General features: G+C 41.4%; 1 protein-coding gene across 2 annotated transcripts in view; it reads left to right on the top strand.

The window, feature by feature from the left end:
• Window positions 1-260: 260 nt before the first annotated feature.
• Window positions 261-19,610, top strand: part of TRIM24 (tripartite motif containing 24) — a 57,046-nt gene continuing 37,696 nt past the window's right edge. Inside the window, exon 1 of one of the 2 annotated variants that reach the window (XM_085228485.1) lies at window positions 261-811. In XM_085228485.1, coding sequence (XP_085084611.1) covers window positions 457-811 — 355 coding nt within the window. In that variant the 5' untranslated portion in view covers window positions 261-456. The remainder of the gene's footprint in view (window positions 812-19,610) is intronic. The other variant, XM_085228469.1, reaches the window with a different exon arrangement.

Raw genomic sequence — 19,610 nt, 5'->3', positions numbered from 1 at the left:
GGCTACAGCAGTCGAAAGTCTTTAACAAAGAGCACGTGGGCCGCTGGGGTGCAGGGCTTCTTTTGGATGGTGAGGACCGCGCACACAGCCCGGCCCCGGGGCAGAAGCGGATGAGAGCCACTGGGGGCGGACCTACAACGGGCAGGGCTTATGAGGGGCGGGGCCTGCGTGAGGGTGGGAGCTGGTTCTTGCGAGGGCGGGCTGGGAAAGCTCGAGCCGCACGTAGCTGGCGGGCGTGGCCTAGGGAGGGGCGTGTCGCGGAGGGGGAGAGGAGTGGGGCGGGGCGCGGGCGGCCGTTGGCCGTGTGGCGCGGCGGGGCAGCCTCCTCCCGGGGCAGGCACACAAACAGCGCGGGCCGCGCGCGGGTGGGGTGTTGGCGCGGGAAGGCGGGCGAACGGCGGCGGACAGCGAGGCCGCCCCGCATCTCTTCGGCGCTCCGGCGACCGGCTCAGGACAATGGAAGAAGCGACGGCTACGGTAGCGGCGACGGCGGCGGCGGCCGGGGGGGGGCCGTGCCCGGTAGATCGGACGGGAGCGGCGGCGCTGAGCGGGGAGAACGAGGCCGAGAGTCGCCAGGGCCCGGCGGAGCGAGGCGGGGAGGCGGCCCCGCTCAACCTGTTGGACACTTGCGGCGTGTGCGGGCAGCCCATCCAGAGCCGGCAGCCCAAGCTGCTGCCCTGCCTCCACTCCGTGTGCCAGCGCTGCCTGCCGCAGCCCGACCGCTACCTCATGCTGCCTCCCTCCGCCCCAACTAAGGAGCCGCCGCCTCCCCCCGCCTCGCCCGACCCCTCGCCCCTGCACTGCACGCCAGGTAAGGCCGCTGGGGACGCGCGTGTCGCGATAGGCGGGGTGTCGCGAGGGGAGCATGGTGGGCGGGGAGGGAGCGGCGAGGGGGGTGGGGCGGGGTCGGCGTTCCTTTTCTTTCGTTCGAATTTCCCACCTCGGCCCGGGGAAGTCCTGCGGGTGTCATCCTCGTTGCGCCGCGCTCCGCCGGGCGGCGGTGTGGTACCTGTCCGCACAGCGCCGCGAGCGGCTCCCCTCGGCCTTAGGAAACTTGTTTCGTGTCTCAGTGGGCAGGGAGTAAGTTTTGGGGAGCTCCCCTCCCGGTATGGGAGCTCGTGTTACAAGTGCGTTTGAAATGCTTGAGGACCTGCGGCTGTATCCTAGGGATGGTACCCGCAAGCGTCCTCTGGTGAGAACGGGGAAGGTCCTGGAGAATGCTGCGTGCGAGGGGGAGACATAAAGAAGCTCGGTTTTCATGATAGGAGTTACTAGGATAGATGTGGCTGTGCTTTTTAGGATACGCACTGTGAGCTCGAGTAGAAAATTCTACCTGCAGAAGGCAGCAGGAACTCCAGACTGGCCGTTATTGAGCAAGTATTGGCTATTGTCTTCTTAAGTACCTGTATTAAGGGGACAGTGGCTTCTGTCTCTACTATCCCGCCAGCACATCTGATTCAATGGAGTACAGCTTGAACCTTTTCCGGTTGTATACAAAAGAAAACCTTCTCTCTGAATACTTGAAACAATTGGAGCCTTGCTTGGGCTTACCTGAGAAAGTCAGGCCTGGGGTGTTTGTTAGCAGGGTGTGCTGAGCCTCTTCCTCGACGTGGATGTCTGCGTTAGTATGTTCATGCAGCCTTTAATTTTAACATTTAATTTAGGTAGGAGTCAGGCTGTCTCATCAGAACTTCCAGAATGGGGAAAGTCGGTGAGACTCAAAGCTGGTGTATTTAAACTTGTTGGATACAGAAGGTGCCGTTGCTCATACATCTCAGAGCAGAGCCATGAACTCCTGCATAGGAGGAATGTGAAAAGCTCAGACTTTGGTGGATGATGGAATATTTCAAGATGGGACTTGGAAATGAGAAATGGGGGCAGAGATGCTGCCAGCTCAGGAGTTACAACATAAGTTGTGGGAACGTGTAATCTTCTTAGGAGTTTTGAGGTCATGAACAGCATAGCTCAATTCCCAGATGTTATGCTTAAATATAGCAGAAAATAAAGTATGTCGTTGAGCATAAAATGAGCTGCATCTTAAGAATGAAAAGACAAGTGCCGTTCAAATGTCTGTTTGCAGGAGGACAAAGGACAGCTAAAACAATGAATCATAGCAGCAGTGAACTGATACCTCCATTTACTCTTTGATTATGTGAGTTGGTTCTGTGCGAATGAATAACCCAATGCATACTTCTCTCTGTTCTTCAAGTATACAGCCAAACCAATTTTTATCCTACTTTCTAGTTCTTTGTGTGCTTCCACACTACTGTTAGTTGTCCAATGGGAAAAAGAAACCTATATGGATCTTGCAGTCTTTGTCACATTCCTTAGGTCTTGTTGCTGTTTTGGCTACATTAAAGTGAATGTATACTAGTTAATTACATGTGCATTGGCTGCTTTGTTTTCCAACTGATGTAAAGCAGTTGTAAATTTATTTTACGTTCTGAAAAAATAGTGTCACCTTATAAAGCTGATTATGGTGAGGAATAATGTGTTATGGTGGAAGGGAGTCCTGGATTCTCAGAAGACAGAAGAAGGGACAAAACAGTGTAAATTTGTCACCTCCAGTAATATGTTGCACAAAATGTGTATGCAAAGTGATCTGAAGTAATAAACAGAAGAGTATAAGCTTAGAAAGCTGGATGATAAATTCCTCACGTTATGTAAATTATAACATACTGTGACTACACTGAAGAAATAAGCAGCAAGGAAGCTGTTCGCTAGAAGCAATGTCCAATGTAAGAGCCACAGTAGAATAACAAACTATGAAAAACTCCTGAAAGGTAAACAGAAAGGCTGCTTATGCACGTGTGCGAGTAGTACCAGGCACAAAAAGATGCCTGGAGAAAGACTGGCAGGAGGGAGTCAGGCTTGAACAAAGGAAAGGCTCTGATTTGACAAATGCCTCAGTGCACCAGCTCTGGGAAGGCGCGTCGTGCTGTGCTAATATCCACATTAACTGAGAAACTGGGAGCTAAAAACAAACCGGTTTTCTAGTATAGTTTGGATGTGTGGGCTCCTATTCATCAGCGTTTTGTCTTCAGTACACCACTTCCAAGCAAAAACACTCTTTTGCTTTACTAAAACTTGTCTTGGAAGACAACCTGGGAGATTGTTGGCTCACTCCCTGCGAAGTTATTAACAGCTAACAAGGGCGTGCTGTGAAAAATCTTTCAAACCTGAGAATCTTGAGTGAATTGAGAGCTGTGGTGTTGCACACTTGATGCACAGGTCAGTGTGGACAGCGGTACAGGTCAGTGTGGACAGTGACAATGCCAGGTGTCAAGTCCCAAGGGGGTTTCCTATGGTATGTATTAGTCGGTATTCCTCCCACAGAGGTAGCCTGGTGGTGAGGCCATCTGCAGCATAGGTATGCTCTGTATTGTCACATGCATTCTGTTTTGCAATAAAATATTCTTTTTCTATAGAAAAGAATACTTGGGAGTTTCTGGTCTCTGGTATTTCTGAGGTATAGGGTGTTGCAAAGACAGCTGTGTGATTTCAGGGATATTAGCACCAGAAAACTCATGGCTTGCTTTCTGAATTGCCACTGGCAACTTATTTGATGTAGTTGATGTATTTTGTGGTTGCGCTGCCAAATGACAGGCTGCTGGGCACAAACATGAACCACGAGGAATGCTGCAAGAGTGAGTCTGCAAATGTGATGCTTGTCTGCTGTTATGTGTCTTGGCTAACTTCTTGTACGTTTCCCTTTTGTTTCTCAAATGGCCCTTCTTCATTGTTTGATGGTGCAAATAATAATCAGCGTATACAAGGAAGCTGTGATTAGGAATCCACCATTTACCCAAATTTTGTGCTGAGTGGTGCTTAATGACCGGCCAAGTAGTAGAGCGTTCATAATGGAGTATCTGAACACCACTGGGCTTCTGTGGAACTTTTTGTGTGAGAGGTTGTCTCACTCCAGTTGTTAGAGAAGATGATTTGATACACACACGCATACACATACCTGGAGCATGATAAAGACATAAGCATGGTCAGATGTTAACCAACTAGATTATTACAAGCTCTGAAGAGTTAAGGAATGTGGGGAAGATGGGGAAGTTAGCAATAGTGAAGAGAGGAATTCTAGTGAAGGGGTCATGAATTGGTGATAGTCAGTACCATGGATCCAGCAATGTCCTGATAGCCCCTAGGGGGCTGCGGGCTGATCAGTGACATCTTGTTGACCTTAACGGCTGGGTTGGGTGGAGAGAGACTACCTGTTCTACCTCTGAACTCCTTGGGTTTTTGTGCTCTTTGTTCTGCTCTTGTGTACCTTTCGTTGGGGCAATGGCATGTGCTCCTCCATTGGGTGATCTGCCACTGGGTGATTGCAGATCATGCGATAATCACATGCCTGCCATCACCTGGCAGGCTGTTGAGCATGCATACTGACTGCATGGTGGTCACTTAATACAAAACAACCGCAGAAGTCAGCGTGACCTGCCAATGTTAATGGAGAGCAGATTCTTTCTGGTCACTCAACCAGACGAGTTCCTCTTGTTGGCTTGATCATAGCCTTGGGCAGGTCCTGCTGAACAATCCCTGAGACAAGGATGCTTTCTTCCAAATTCCCTCAGAGGTCCTTAATAACCACAAAGTTAGGTTGAGATTGTTTCTTTTTAAGCCCATTAATTTTGCTTCATGCTGTAAATACGTTTTTGTGTTTGTTCCTTGTTGTTTGCTCAGCCTCTACAAAAAAAAAAAATCAAGACCTAATGTGTAGAAGAACTTGTGCATGGAAATGCATAGTGAAATTTTACGCAGTTATTAAATCGTACAAATTAAATCTGACTAGTGTCAATAACTAGAATAATAGAGGGGAGCGTTTCTTCTTTGCCTTATCTGTAGACAAACCAACTAGCAAACTAATCTGTATGAAGCTGTTAAAGCGTGTAATGCTTGGGCACTCCCAGGATATAAATTCTTGAGGAGCATCCAGACTAACAACTCAAATACGTTCAATGCTTGCTCTTAATTAAGGAATAAATACTTCAGTTAGTAAACAAGGATTTCAGTGTTGTTCATGTTTTGTATTTTAGCTGATTAATGCCTAGAAATTCTTAGCTACCAATACAAGTTGGAGGTCTGTGAGGTGTGGAAGACCTAACCCTGGATATCCCATCATGTATGCAGATGGCATCCTATGTTCTTATACGTGCCATGCTCAGTCTTTCTCTGGATAGCTTTAAATCCTCAGACTCTCAGCTGATCTTGGCATCTGCTGTCATCTGGACTTCGAGATGCCATCACTTCATTTTATCGTGAAAACATGGCTTTTGAAATATCTTAAATTTTCTTATTTTTCTATATGTAACATGATTTTTTCCCTTTTTAGGTTTGATAGTTAGGGTCCTTATTAGTGAGTTTGAAGGACATAATAGCTTCACTTGAGCTTTCTTACGGTGAAGCTCTATTGTTCTTCCAGCTCTTGATAGTCTACGAAGACTTAAGATGTTTTTGATCTGCCTGCTACATATGTTTATTTCCATTTCATCTCACATATTGCTGCTTGATTAAAGTGAATTCTTTCCATCTTCAGTGCTACAGAGAATACATATTTTATTTATATATACACACACTCCCACATACATACACATATGTGGTTGCCTCTATGCATCCTTTCACAAGTGTTACTTCCATTGTAGCACCATCAGGAAATAAATTCTTTAACCTGTAACAAAATTAAGGAGATTTAGGAGTAAGTATTTTCAAAAAGAACGTATATTATAGACATGCATTTACATTCTTGCTTTTTTTTCCACAACTATCAAGTGGGTGGCAGGAACACTGAAACCACCAGAAACATCAGAGGAGTATCAAAACCTCTGTAGCGGTGTAGCCACTCCAGTGGAGTTGGAAGTCATCTAGAAGTTAATGTACCAAGTTCTGAATAGTCCCATTTGAGACACTTTTTTTTATTTTTATGAAGGTTTAAATCGTCAGGGACAAACCTAATTCTGTTCAGTTTATTCTTTACAGAAGTGTACTGAAGAGCTGGCAGGTTGTGCAGAGGGCTTTTGAGTTGGCCTGCTGACTTGCATATATGCTATAGAATGGCCTCGTTCACTCCACTTTAACCAGCTTGTTACATGTAAGGAAGAAATTTCATGGAAACTCTTCTGAACGTAGTATTGTTAAAGAAGACATTCTTCTGTGCAGGAAAAGCCAGTGGTGTCAAGCTTGTATTAAAATGCTCTATAAAGAATTTCCATGCTATTGAGTGGAATTTCCCATCACTAGTAAACTTGTGAGGCTGGTATTTTTCCTGTTATGCCTAATCTAAAAATGAGGCAGGGGAAAAACCAAAACCAATTGAATTTCAAAGTGAGTTTCAATGTGACTATATTTTGAATTTGGGTCCCGTAGCGTATGTGCTGAACCTATGATCCAGCTGAATTATGAATAATACCATCATTTCTTAACGTTAACGAAGATTTGGTTACTGTGTAATTAATGGAAAAAGAAGTCAAAATGTAGAGTTCTAGTAGCTGCTCAGGCTGTGGTTATCAGCGCTGTTAAATGAAGTGGTTTTGACAATGCAGCTGGCATTCCCTCTGAAAATACAGAGTAATGTGCTGGGAAGGAGGGAACAACCCAAAGATTGTGTCATTTCTGAGATCACAGTTATGTTAAAAGGCAGTTCCTCTATGTAGGTTCTGATTACCAGCTTTCCTTCTTGCAGTGTAGGGGTGAACCAAGTCTGCTCCAGTGTTGTTTACAAAGATGGTGAAGGGCCTGGAGCATCTCCCCTATGAAGAAAGGCTAAGTGAACTGGGTCCGTTTAGCCTTGAGAAAAGATGACTGAGAGGGGACCTGATCCAGGTTTATAAATATCTGAGGTGTGGCGGCCATAGTGGTGAGGCCAGTCTCTTTTCAGTGGTACGTGGAGACAGAACGAGGGGAAACGGACATAAACTGCAGCATAGGAAGTTTCACACAAATGTCCGTAAGAACTTCACGGTGAGGTGACGGAGCACTGGAACAGGCTGCCCAGGGAGGTTGTGGAGTCTCCTTCTCTGGAGATATTCAAGTCTCACCTGGACGCCTACCTGTGCGACCTGGTGTAGGGAACCTGCTTTGGCAGGGGGGTTGGTCTCGATGATCTCTAGAGGTCCCTTCCAACCCCTACAATTCTGTGATTCTGTGATTGTGGAAGGAACTGCTGTCTGTGGATTTGGATGAACTAGGGGAGCAGGGAGTTGTTGCATCCGCTGTCAGTTCAGGGAAAGCAAATGGAAATGTGATTTCTGCCAGCTTTTTGTGATCTGGAGTGAAAATACTTGGTGTTATTCTCTTGAGTAGTTTCCTACTGATGTTTCCCATAGTACTTAAAGCAGAACATTTGCTTATTAAAAACTTTTAATGGATTTATTGCCTCTTAAATTTCATCTGCTGTAACAACTTAAATGTGCTTTTGTGTGTGTGTGTGTGTGTGTGTCTCTTTGGTTAATTTAAAGGTCATAAAAACGTCCCAACGATGCTGTTGAAATTTACCTCAACAATTAGTTAGCTGTGGAGTCATTTACTGCTTAAAATACAAAAACTGCTCTCCCATTTTATCACGTTGGCCTGTGACACCAGAGGCAGATGCTTATGGGATGCAGTAGAGATTGAACCTTCCCACTAATATCCCATTACATGTTGTACCCTTTGAACCTCACTCTTACAGCTGAGCTGACTGAATTTCTACTTAAACTCCTTTTTCTAAAGGATGGGAAGAGAGTATAAAACAAATGTTTCTCATCAAAGCAGGAAATAGTTGTGTAAAGTAATGGAGAATGGGGATTCATGTAAACAATTATTTGAAGATTTTATGTGAGGAGACTGTATGTTGCCACACATACATTGTTAATGTGATAGAGGATTGATGATAGACCAACTGTGTAGTTTTTGTTAGTTTGGGGGTGATGTTGTTTCTCAGGGAGCTTTGGAAAAAGCCAGTGAGCAGAGTTCAGCAGTTGGAACTGCACTCCTGGATTCTGGGGCCCTCGTTTCTCTGGACTTTGATCACGGGCACATCTTCATTTCAAAAACAGAACTCTGCAACTCCAGAGCTGAACTCTCCTTAAGCAGGAGTGCACGGACAAGAGAGCTGAGCCATTTGTTCCATGGTTGTAGGAAGACTTCCACTTCTGGTAGTGAGTGAGTGGCACCTCGCTACTTCGCCTTTTTAATGGTGTGTTCCACTTTCTGCCCGGTCTCTTAGGTGAATCTAGTACTATTTAAATAAAATTCAACAGTAGCTGAAATACTATTTGAAATTTAAAGGCTTACTTAATTTGAGAAGGCTGTATGTTTTTCCCAGTGAGCCGAAACACATCTCTGTACTGTACACAGTCAGTAAGAAACAGGACTGTTTTTAGATATTTGCGAGCTTGGAAAAACCATTTACATTTTCTAGAATGCCTACTTTAGTTCAGAAAGCATGTAATAAACTTAAAAGTTCATTTTATCCTCCTCATTCACTTCTGGACATCTATTAGTGAGCCACTGTGGCTAAGGATATGCAGGGTTGATGTTGAAGCAATGCTGCGAGCCAATCCAACAGAAGTTCAGGTGACACTGCTGCTAAATTGCAGTACCAGTACTTGCAACACTAATGCTGGTTAGGGACTGCTGTCAGCTGGGGAGTGAGTAGGGTGGAAGAAGGAAAAGCAGTAAGCTGTAGAACTGCTGGGGCAGGAGAATTGGGCATTATGGAAGTGGGAGTAAGATTGTGATTTTAAAGATAAGGTACAGTCCAGTGCTGACAGGTCCAATCCTGGAAATGAATAGGGTGCAAGATCAGCCTAAACAGCAAAAGTGTGATTTGAAATATGTATATGCGTATGCATATCTATCTATACTGGGCTTTGAATGAATCATCTTTGTAGTGGGCAATGGGTCAGCTGAGATAAAGATGGCCTGTTTAGCAGACAAGCTTTGCCAAAAGAGCATACAGCTGCGTCACAATATGTAGTATCTAATAGCAAGACCAATTGGTAATTGGTAATGTGTTCACTGAATATCCTGGAAGCCTGGAGGTAGCACACTTCAAAGGCAGATATAGTGCTTTGCTGTGTTCTGAATCCTGGTTCCAGGAACACCTTTGCTTGCTTAAGCAATTGAATTTTAGCCCTCAGTAGTTTAATCCCTTACTTCAGGGGGTCTTTCAACGTGTATTAGTAGCTATTGTTCTCACTCATGCCTATGAACTGTTGGCCATACCAACTGCCGAGTGCTTGGCCTTAGCTACTTTTCTGCTTCCATTAGTGGGACCATGAGGGTTATAACCCGTTGGCTAGAAAGCTGTTCTTTGAATCAACACCCTGCTTGAACTGAGTAGTTCAATCAAGTGTTAAAGAAACTTTTTTTCTTTTGAGAAGTTCTCTTTAACTTTTCTTAAGTCCCTTCTCTATGCAAGAAGTGAAAAATGGATTAGCTTTAAAACTTACCGGAGTGTTATCTCAAATAAATAAATAAAAATAAAAATCTATGTATATGTGAAGTTCTAGAAATAATTATTCTAGGAGCTCTTTTGGTAACATGGGGAAGACTTTCACTGTAGGCATTCCAAATGGCTTGAACTGACTGTGCTCTTCCTACCGTTTCACCTCTTGTGCAAGAGCTCCATGTGCTCTAGGTACTTTCAGAAGTTTCTTTAAGATTCTTCAAATGCTTAATCCAACATCCTTTTAAAGCTCATTTAGCAACACTTAGGATTGTGTTGTGTTCCAATTTGTTGGTATTTCTTGTGTTTTTTATTTTTTGTTTTTCCTTGTTCCCAGTTCCATTCAGATGAGACTAGATTTAATAAGGCTTTTATTTGGCTGCCTTTCTACTGATTTAAATTATTGAGAATACAGTACAGGTGCTATAATTTGTACGATATCTGATTTCAGATCTTTAACAGAATAGCTCTTCTGCTTTGTAAAGTATTTTGTTCATTTGTCATTATTCCTGCCAAGTAGGTTAAGGATCACAAAACTGCGGTGGAACTCTTGTGAATATTCCCTAAAAAACAGGAGTAGTAGTTTATATATCGTTGTTCATTCCCAAACTGGTTTTGGAGGCAAAACGTCTTATTTCTAGAACTTTGTTGTTTAAACTAATAGATCATTCCTATCAGGAACACTGCATTAGAAGGTGGAAATAGATCAGGTGATTAAAGAGTAGGTAGGTGATGTTTGTGAAGGCCACTTATAGTAGGAGATTCATTTCCCTAAGCTTTGTTCTTAGTCCAGAGGGAACAATACAAAGGCTAGATTTCTGTAATGGCAATAGATGTTAACATCTGTCAGCGCAGAGTTTAGTTTATGCTTCAGTTCTGCATGGCAGATTGCACCAAGAGAGGATATCAGGAGGTATGAAACAAGACCACAAGTAGTACCACGGGCTCTGAAGTCACTGCTGTTCCTCCTTGATCAATCAAGAGTGCCTCTTTGACTCAGAAGGGATCACTTTTATTAGTTCTTTCATTAACTTTCATATCAATGCACTATCCAAGTAGCAGGAGCAATGGTGCATCATAATGAATCCTGGTTCTTGGAGACTGTAGTCTGCATGAGCCTTTGGATGTATACATGTTCTTTTTAGCTTCACCCTTTTGAAGTGATGAGGGTATGGGAAAAGGTGGTCACCTTGTTTTCTGAAGCCTTACAGCAGTGCTTTGGGGCACTGAGCACACAGAAATTAGCTTAGATTGAGTTGATTTTTTTTTTTTCCCCTGTACATCTGCATCTGGGTAAGCAATGCTTAATAAATACTCATAGTATTTTCCTCTGTAGTTTCAAAGGATTCTTGCCAATCAACTGGATGCTTCACAGTGGATGGCTGTATTAGTATGCTTGTGAGCCTGCTTTAACAGAGTTGGACTAGATGATCCCCAGAGGTCCCTTCCAACCCCAATGATAATGTAATTTTGTGATTATTTGAAAGAAGTAGATCATTTCGAAGATCCAATTCACTTGACCGTATGTAGACACCTGCTTTTAGGATGAGACAAGTCATGACCTAACTATGTGCATTACTCAGGTCTACACTGAATATGAAGGGTCCTTCTTGTAAGTTGACACACAGATGGGTGAATCTCACCCAAGTTATTAAAATGTTGGCAACGCTCTGAAGAAACTTTATACCTCTTTCAAGTGCAAAGCTTAACTTTATGGACTTACTCTGGTATAGTAAATTGGTATTATTTCTGTGCTGCTATTAAGAGTTACTTTGTCATAGATGCAAAAATCCTGCTTGTGACGTTCAAGCTTTAATATGAAAAAGCTTTTGAATTTGGGAAGTAGTCAGAATAGACTGAAATTAGGAATCATAAAGTCATTTTGCTTTAATAAATAAATGGCTTGAATGTTTACTTTTTTATTCCAATACTGACTTCCTACTGAGTTCTTATACCTCCCTGATGGTAACAACAGGAAGTAGCAAGTACCTTCTTTTTTACTCTTATTAACTCAAACTGTCAGTGGGAATTTTCATCAGATACTGTTCGTGTTTTCCACTGCCTCTGCCAACAGCAAGTTTTTTATTTTTTTTTGTTTTAAATTAATTTAGAAATCCTTAAAAGATTACCAGGTTAATAATGGCAGTGCTTGTTACATAATAGCATTAATTCCAGTGCAGACTGGAAGTGTGCCTTTGTAAATGCTCAGGCTTTATTGATAAGTACATATTAAATCCCTCTTTTTCTCTATTAGGAATCTGCTTCCTGGGCATTGTGCTTCGGTGGTAAAGAAGGAAACAACGGAGAGGTGTTGAGGAGTTTTTGAACTGAGCAGAGCTTTGCAACAGCTATCAGTTTAGCAGAATACTATTGGATGCAGCAAGCACTGCAATTAAGTTGATAGCTCTGTATTTTGAAATTAAAGTTATTTGAATTGTGTTTTGTTTCTGATCTGCAGACTGCAGTTTGTTCAGAGCTATCTTCTGTATGCCTCGTGGCAGCCTTTTGTAGTGGTGATTTGAAATGGGCTGCAGAAGCTGTAATAGCAAAGCAGCGTGAAATAGAGCAGACGGAGTGAGGTCCAGCTGTCCAAACTAGAGTTACTTCTGCCACTTGTGAATTTCTAGAATCTCTGTAATACTCAAACCAAGACCAGCAGATGTACTGCACAATCCACAGGAGGCTGGTTTCCTTTTGGAAGAGTAGCTGGAAGCCAGGCAGGATATCCTTCCCCCTTGATTAGGTTGCATCTGTTCAGGCACCTGAATTGCTTGCTGTAGGCTACTGGCTCAGAAAGTGAGGGCCGGGGAGGCTGGTCTCCCAAGTCTTTATCAGCAGCTTCCTGTTATTTGATGGCGATCTTATCCAGTTGAGAATGGGAGGAAAGCTGTGAAAGAAAGGAGTGCATAGTTTCATCTGAGCGTTCAAGAGAAAGTAAGATGAACTTGCTGAAGATCCTGAATTGTGTTAGTGTTTTTGCTTTTGATGACAATTCTTATAAGTACTCTGACTGAAGACTTATGTATTGTTGTCCTCAGTACAGCTTTCAGCTTGGTTCCCTTAATTTGGTTCAAATTCTTCGAAGTTATTTTTAGGCTTATTTTTTAAAAAACATATCTGCTCAGAGTTTATGAGAATATTATGGTATTTTCTAAAACAGTAAATCAATGTTGGGACTAAATGGAGGAACTGAATGGAATAAGTTATGTCCTGTAATGGAGTAAAAGCTTTATCTTTTCAACAAAGGGTTAAAAGAGCCAATTTCTTCAGCATCTTCAAAAAGGGCTTTCTTTGACTTTTCTCAACTTCCCAAATGATCATCTGTTTATATCTCCTTCTTTCTAACTATTCTCTCTGATAATAGAGGCATTGTTGTGCATCTACTGAACTGTCAACCAGTAGTAGATGAAAAATCTAAAAGATAAGATCAGACTGTATGAAATTTCTCTGTAAAAGCGAATGACTACTAGCAGTGGCATGCTCACAACTGCAGTGTGTGATCTATCTCCTTACTACATTTTCTGGCAAAACAATTTTTTTATTCCAATGTTGTTTTCTTTTTTGAATAGTAAAGATATTTCAGTAGAATGTATCTATCTCGACTGTATTGAAACCTCTTTCAACGTGTTACTATTAAGCTGCTGTGCTGCTCAGAGAAAATGATAGGAGAATGTCACAGAATATTAAAAATCCTCGCTTATAGCTTCATCTTGTGTACTTACATTTAGGAGGTACGTAATGAATTCAAGTTGGAAATACTTGACAATTTCAGAACTGAAAGGAATGTATTTTAATTCTGATGAAAGAAATGCTCACCACAGCCAGCAATGAAAATTGGCATAATTGCTGGAAGCTTCTGCATCATTTAAGCGTGTTCATTGCAAAGCAGTGAGGTGTTTTTTGTTAATAATCTAGTACTTAAATACTGCCTATCCTGCAATAGCACTATTTCCCTTTGTTACCATTATGACGCTTCTTATAATTACAACGTTGAAGAAAATGCATTGGGCAGCGTTGGATGTGAATGTAAACTCTCCATTCAGAATTTCCTAAGGTATTTTAAATTTGCAAGGGCTGATGTCCACTTCTACAATGAGATGAAGTCCAGTATGTGATATCTGAAATGTTCGAAGCTTGGGCATGTACGGCAAAAACAATGAGTCATTTCACAGAGCAGCTGAAATATTTTAATTCAGCTCTGCAGTGCTTTCCAAGAAAGTCAATGCACTGCAGCATAAAAACTGGCCTGTAACACTCTTCCAGAGGGGGGATTACAGATAGTATTCTTTGTCTGTTTTTCACTTATTTACATTTTAGAAGGTGGCATATAGAGCATTTGGATTTTGATAAACTCATCTGCTAGATTTGTGGTTGCTTGGAATGTTTCTGTTTTCGCAGTGGGTGCTGGTTTTCCCTTGAGGACTGTTCGTTCGTTGGTTTAACCTCCCTCCCTCCACTAGCAACAGCAGGCTGTCACAACTAGATAGGAGCAGCTTTTTCTGGAACAAACTGGTTTGAAGAAGTTGCCAATTTTGCAGCACCAGGATTGGCTTAATGAGAAACGAGGAAAGCAGCAATTACCTTTAAAATTGATTCAGATGTTATTGCAAATGATACCATCTTTCAAGTTTAAGTGCTTGTTTTTAACAGAAGAACCTAACCAGTGTATGTATATCCAGTTTCATCTCAACCCTGTGCATTTCTAATGAAAAACCTTGCAAATATGAATGGTGTGCATCTACACAACGAGAGGATAAGAAGTCTGTGGGTCTAACTGAAATGCCCAAATGTTTTGTGTGGTTATACAGTAAATCTTCTATCTGGCACTGTCTTCAGGCTCTAAAATATCTTATCTTAATGTTAACTATTCTGCATGTTTGGAAACAAAAACCCAAAGCAAAAACCAACACAAAACTGTGTAAGTCACATTTAGTATTTTCTGTTCTGAAATCTCAGTAGCTAATATTTGTACAATTGAGAAAAATTGCCTTGCTTAATTTATTCTGTAATGGTATGTCATTTTAGGCAAAACTAGTAACCAGTTGCTTTCAAGTCTTTACAGGGAGCTTCCTGTCACAAAATTTGTATGCGTTTGAGTAGGACTGATCAGTACCAAATAAAGGGAACTGTTAATTTCGCTCTTTTTTTTAGCAAAACACTTTGCATTTACAAACAAAACTACAGTTTTGTATCTCCAGCTGACTGTCCAATGGCTTTATTAAATTGGCTCTGAAAACTGTTCATTGCAGTGGAGATACAAACAAGCTGAAACTGGGTCAGAGCAGACCCGTCTCCTCCTATTGTCTCTGAATGCTTCAGTAGTCTCGAATTACTCCCAGGAAATTGAGAATTGAGTTGGAAATAATACAATGTATGTCTTAAATCCATTTTGCTGAATGTCTTGAGGTGGCTTTCCTATGGATGCAGTATGCAATTTGTGAAGAAGCACAAGAATGCTTTGCCTTACATGCATAAAACGTAGGCTAGTGTTCCTTGAAGAGGCACACTGCACCAGGAGTCTGAGAGTGAGAGCTGGTATACTGGAAACTAACTTTTCTCTCCCCAAATTAATCCATGTTATATTTCCAAGTCCACTTCACCCCATGTCAACATGAATCTCAGTGATTGCTCAAGAGGGGTTGGTGTAGGGTAGAAACAAATGAGCAGGGCAGCCATTACTATTACTTGTGTTAGGAGTGCGGTGTCCAGGCCTGGTTCAAGCAGGGTCTGAGTGTAAGGTTCCACAGTTCTAGTGGATGGTGCCACTAAAGAGTGGTCATCTCTACTTCACCACCTTGAAGAGTCATGTGCTCTTGATCCAGCTCGCCATATAGCTGCACAAGCACCTCCTGGCATAGAGGAGTAGATGGAAAATGCATGTTACGATCACTTAACGTCGCATTACCATCGTCATAGTAATCGTAGTGGTGATTATGGAGCGCCTCCCAAGTTAAGTAATGTGCTTCCACCTGCCCATTTGAGCACTCTGCAAATGCTTGTTCCATTCTATAAAAAAGATCACCGCCAACAACACTCTTACAGGATTACTTTGACAAAAATAAAATCTGTCATGGGGCAACTTAATTTCTCCAAGCAAGAATAAACATGCATGTATGTTTTTAAACATCTTTCTCCCTGCGGAAATATGGTAGACACAAGCAAATGGGTGCACTGAAAATAGTTTAGTTTGTCTCAATTCTCAGTGGCCTGCCTATCTCCTTTTAGGATCTCCCTTTGCTTATATTAGTGTAAGGAGACAAGTGAAGAATCGGTTTCAAGCTTTTCTTCTTTCCTGATAGGCAGTGAATTTCTTTGATTTGCTTTCTACCTTTGACTATTCAATTCAATCACAAGTATCTCAAAGCTGTTTAGAACTCATTGGTTCAAGAATTAGTTAAGCATCAGAACTTTCGTATGGAATTTGAAAGATTTCTTCCTATCCAAATTTAATCAAGATAAATGGTAAAGCTGCACCATTCAGGAATGTGAGTTTCCACTTATCCAAAAAATTATATTCCATATTATGTGAGTTAATGTATAATGCCCCAGCTCTCCGGATTTTCCCTCTTTTGCCCTTATTGCCTTTATGGAAATTATGGGACTTTTTTAAGGGAAAATGAGCAGCAAAATAATTGGGATTTTTTTCCTTTAAAGCAGTGAAGTAGTTCCCATTTTTATGGCGTAGTATATTTCTCCTCTAGTTTCAATACAGTTATTTTTCTTACTAATTTATAGAAAAAAATCAACTAAATAACTTTTAATATCCTACTACTCAGAACTTGAATCTTCTTGAGCAGATTGTTGTATAAAGCTAGAGTTCCTGGCCCTGAAAGTAATGAAGTAAATTATGGCGCAGTTTAGGAAGCGTCTTGAAACAAGAGGAAGGAAGAATTGAAATTAAAACTAAGCATGATTAGAAATCTATTGTGTGATTACATCAAAACGTTAACCCACACACAAAAAAATTAAATGAATTCACTTTAGTACTAGGAGAGTATCTTGCAGAGGGACTCAGTGGAGGAAATGTTAATTATTTCAGAGGTTAATTTAGAAGTGGCATTCTATACGTGCTTAAGAAACAGCTTAAAATGTAATTAAATGCTTATGGAAAAATGATGCACCAATGAACATGCATATGTGGAATGTGGCTTAAAAAAAAAAGTTGGACTATATCCGTGTGTCTTTATTTACTTTATTCCTTCTTAATGTACGTTATTGTGACTGAAATACAAACCAGAGAGTCTCTGGAAAATGTCATTGTCCTTTTGCTTATTCAAAAAGGCGTTGGCTGCTTGGCACACCACCTGTTGGATTGTTAGCAAAAGGCTTGCATGGGCACTCCTATGTTTACTTCAGCCATCTGACTTAACACTGTCAGTTATGGCTTTAAATTAATCTGCTTCTTTTTCATACACTAATGTAAGAGAAACTCCTCTATCAGGTGTATTAGTAAATGAAAGCAAGAATTATAAATGTCTGTGATGTCCTATTTTGTTACTACCATCAGGACTGGAAGGGAATACCTGTCCATCTTTTTATTTAAGCCTCCATACTTGAAAGCTGGATGAGAAAGGTGGTTTTCAAAGCATGTTTCTGATTCCTTCTATGGATCCTTGCTGTACATGCATATATATATTGTAATTTATAGAACAGAACCACTAAATGGTTTGGGTTGGAAGGCACATCAAAGACTATCTCATTTCAATCCCCCTGCCGTTTGTGGGGCCATCTTTCACTAGACCAAGTTGACCAAAGCCACAGCCAACCTGACCTTGAATACTTTTGTGTAAACTGTTCCAGTGTCTCAGCAGCCTCTGTGAAGAATTTCTTCTGAATACCTAATCTAGGCCTACCCTCTTCTGTCTTAAAACCATTGCTACTTGTCCTGTGGCTATATTCTTGTAAAAAGTCACTCACCTTTTTTTTAAGTACTTTTTAAGTATTGAAAAGCTGCAATAAGGTCTTTCTAGAGCCTTCTCCAGGCTCAACAACCCCAGCTCTTTCAGCCGGTTTTTGTAGGAGAGCTGCTTCAGCCCTCTCATTTTCCTTGTGGCCCTCCTCTGGACCCTCTCTAACCTAATATGCACTTAATGAAGTTCAGGGCCAAGTACAAGGTGTTGTACTTGGATCAGGGCAATTTCAGGTATGTCTACAGACTGGAAAAACTCATTGAGAGCAGCCCTGCAGAGAAGAACTTGAGGGTCCTGGTGGGTGAAAAGCTGGATGTGAGCCAGCAGCATGCTCTTGCAGTCCAGAAGGCCAACTAGGCTGTAACAGAAGAGCGATGGCAGTAGGTTCTGCCCTCATGAAGCCACATGACTGTTGTAATTGGCATGTTGTGTATTTTCCAAATCTCTGTAGGGCTGTAATAGTATAAAGCAATGTCTTCTCCATATAAAATCTGCTAAATTATGTATAGACCAGCATCTTTCTAGGTGCCGCTTCAGATTTCATATGAACTGAATTAGAATTCTAGTTTAAAGCATAAAATAAGCCATTAAGACCGATCTGTAAGACTCATGTGCAGTGGGTTAGCTGTGGCTGTCTGCCAAACACCTTGCCAACTTCCTCCTCCTCCTCAATAGGATGGGGGAAGAAAATAAGACAAAAAAATCTCATGGGTTCAGATGAAAGTAGGGAGATTTCTCACTGTTACCGTCACAGGCAAAATGCAACTGACTTTGGGAAGATTAATTTTGTTTATTGCCAATTAAGATAGCCTTTTTTTCTCCCTCTTTTATAGCTGCCCTGCAGTATTTTTTTGCCTTTTCTAAATTATGCCAGCAGCTCATGGGTTAGACAGCATAAGGGATTCAAGAAAAACTTCTCAGGAGGATTTTGAGAGGTGTGGGCAGGTTTTTTTTCTCCTCCTATCTCAGTCTAGTATCTACACAGTCTCTCAACCTTACTGTTGCCATATGCAGTTTGTGAAAAGACCAGTGGAACATTTGGTTTCAGTGCTGAAGTGCACAGCAGATGTCTCTGTATGTCAAAAATGACCAATGTTATATAGGTTGCACTGAAAATAATACCTTCTATTTATTTCCATGAGAACTAATACAGATAGAAAAAGCACAGTAATGCTATTTGATAGAGCAAATTCTCAGCTACAAAACTCTTTTTCAGGGTAGTCACCATTATCTGTGCATTTTCACCAGTGATTAATGTGGCCTGCATGCCATGCTCATAGAAATGCACCAGTGGAGGTGACCCAGTGTTGCTGTCACCAGCACTTAAACACATCACCCACTGCCTCACTGTGCTTGCAGCCACTGTTTGGTGTCCGTAAGTGTTCAGCAAACATTGATGAATGTCAGTGGGTGCTGTTTTTCCAAACAGAGGAATTCAGTTGTACACCTTTGCTTCATACACACTTCAGGACAGACACCGTTTTGTCAGACTGTCCTTCTGCCGCTTTCTGTACCCTACTTCCAAACATGTGCATGGATCAACTCAGTTGCTTGCATTTTCCCAGAGAATTGTGTCTTGTTTGGACCAAGAATGAGCAATGAAGGAACACAGGGTTGTTTGTAACCAGCACTGTAACGAAATGTTCTTTTTTTTAAAAAAAAAAAAAGTATGTTCCAGCAAGTGTTATTGTCTGTGGCAAATTGATTTGCTTAATAAGAGAAGAAAATAAGAACTTAAGAGTTGTATTACCTACCTGACATACCTGAATGGGATTTTTTTTATTATCCTTCATGAAAATGGTATAAAAAAGTTGCAAAAGATTTAACCAAAATATAGAATGTGTCTATCAAAGGAAGCTGCAGAGATGTGTATTGAAACACAGACTTGCAAAATAGCAATTACAATTGAAGCAGGCTTAGTATCACAGCCTCACAGATGAAAGTGAAATGCCTTGCACACAAGGGGAAAGCTGCTGGCTAAATTTCAGGAATGAAGAACTAATTGAGTATAACGTGCTTAGATCTCTAGCATGTTATTGGAATAACACTATGAAAAAGTTATCTAAATGTTGTGTGAAACATAAGGAATTCAGTTTTTTTATGGAAAGTAAAATACTTTAATGATTTCTGCACTTCTGCCTTTTAATTTAAAAGTGAAACATGAACAAAATTAAGCACATACCAATTTAGTTAAATATTCATGTACTGAATTATTTACTGGTTTTAAATTTGGTGCATTAAACTATACCTGTAAGCTTCTCTTAGTC

Source organism: Meleagris gallopavo, chromosome 1, assembly GCF_905368555.1.
Source record: "Meleagris gallopavo chromosome 1, MGAL_WU_HG_1.1, whole genome shotgun sequence".
Classification (NCBI taxonomy): Eukaryota; Metazoa; Chordata; class Aves; order Galliformes; family Phasianidae; genus Meleagris; species Meleagris gallopavo.
This window is presented reverse-complemented; position numbering and strand designations above follow the sequence as displayed.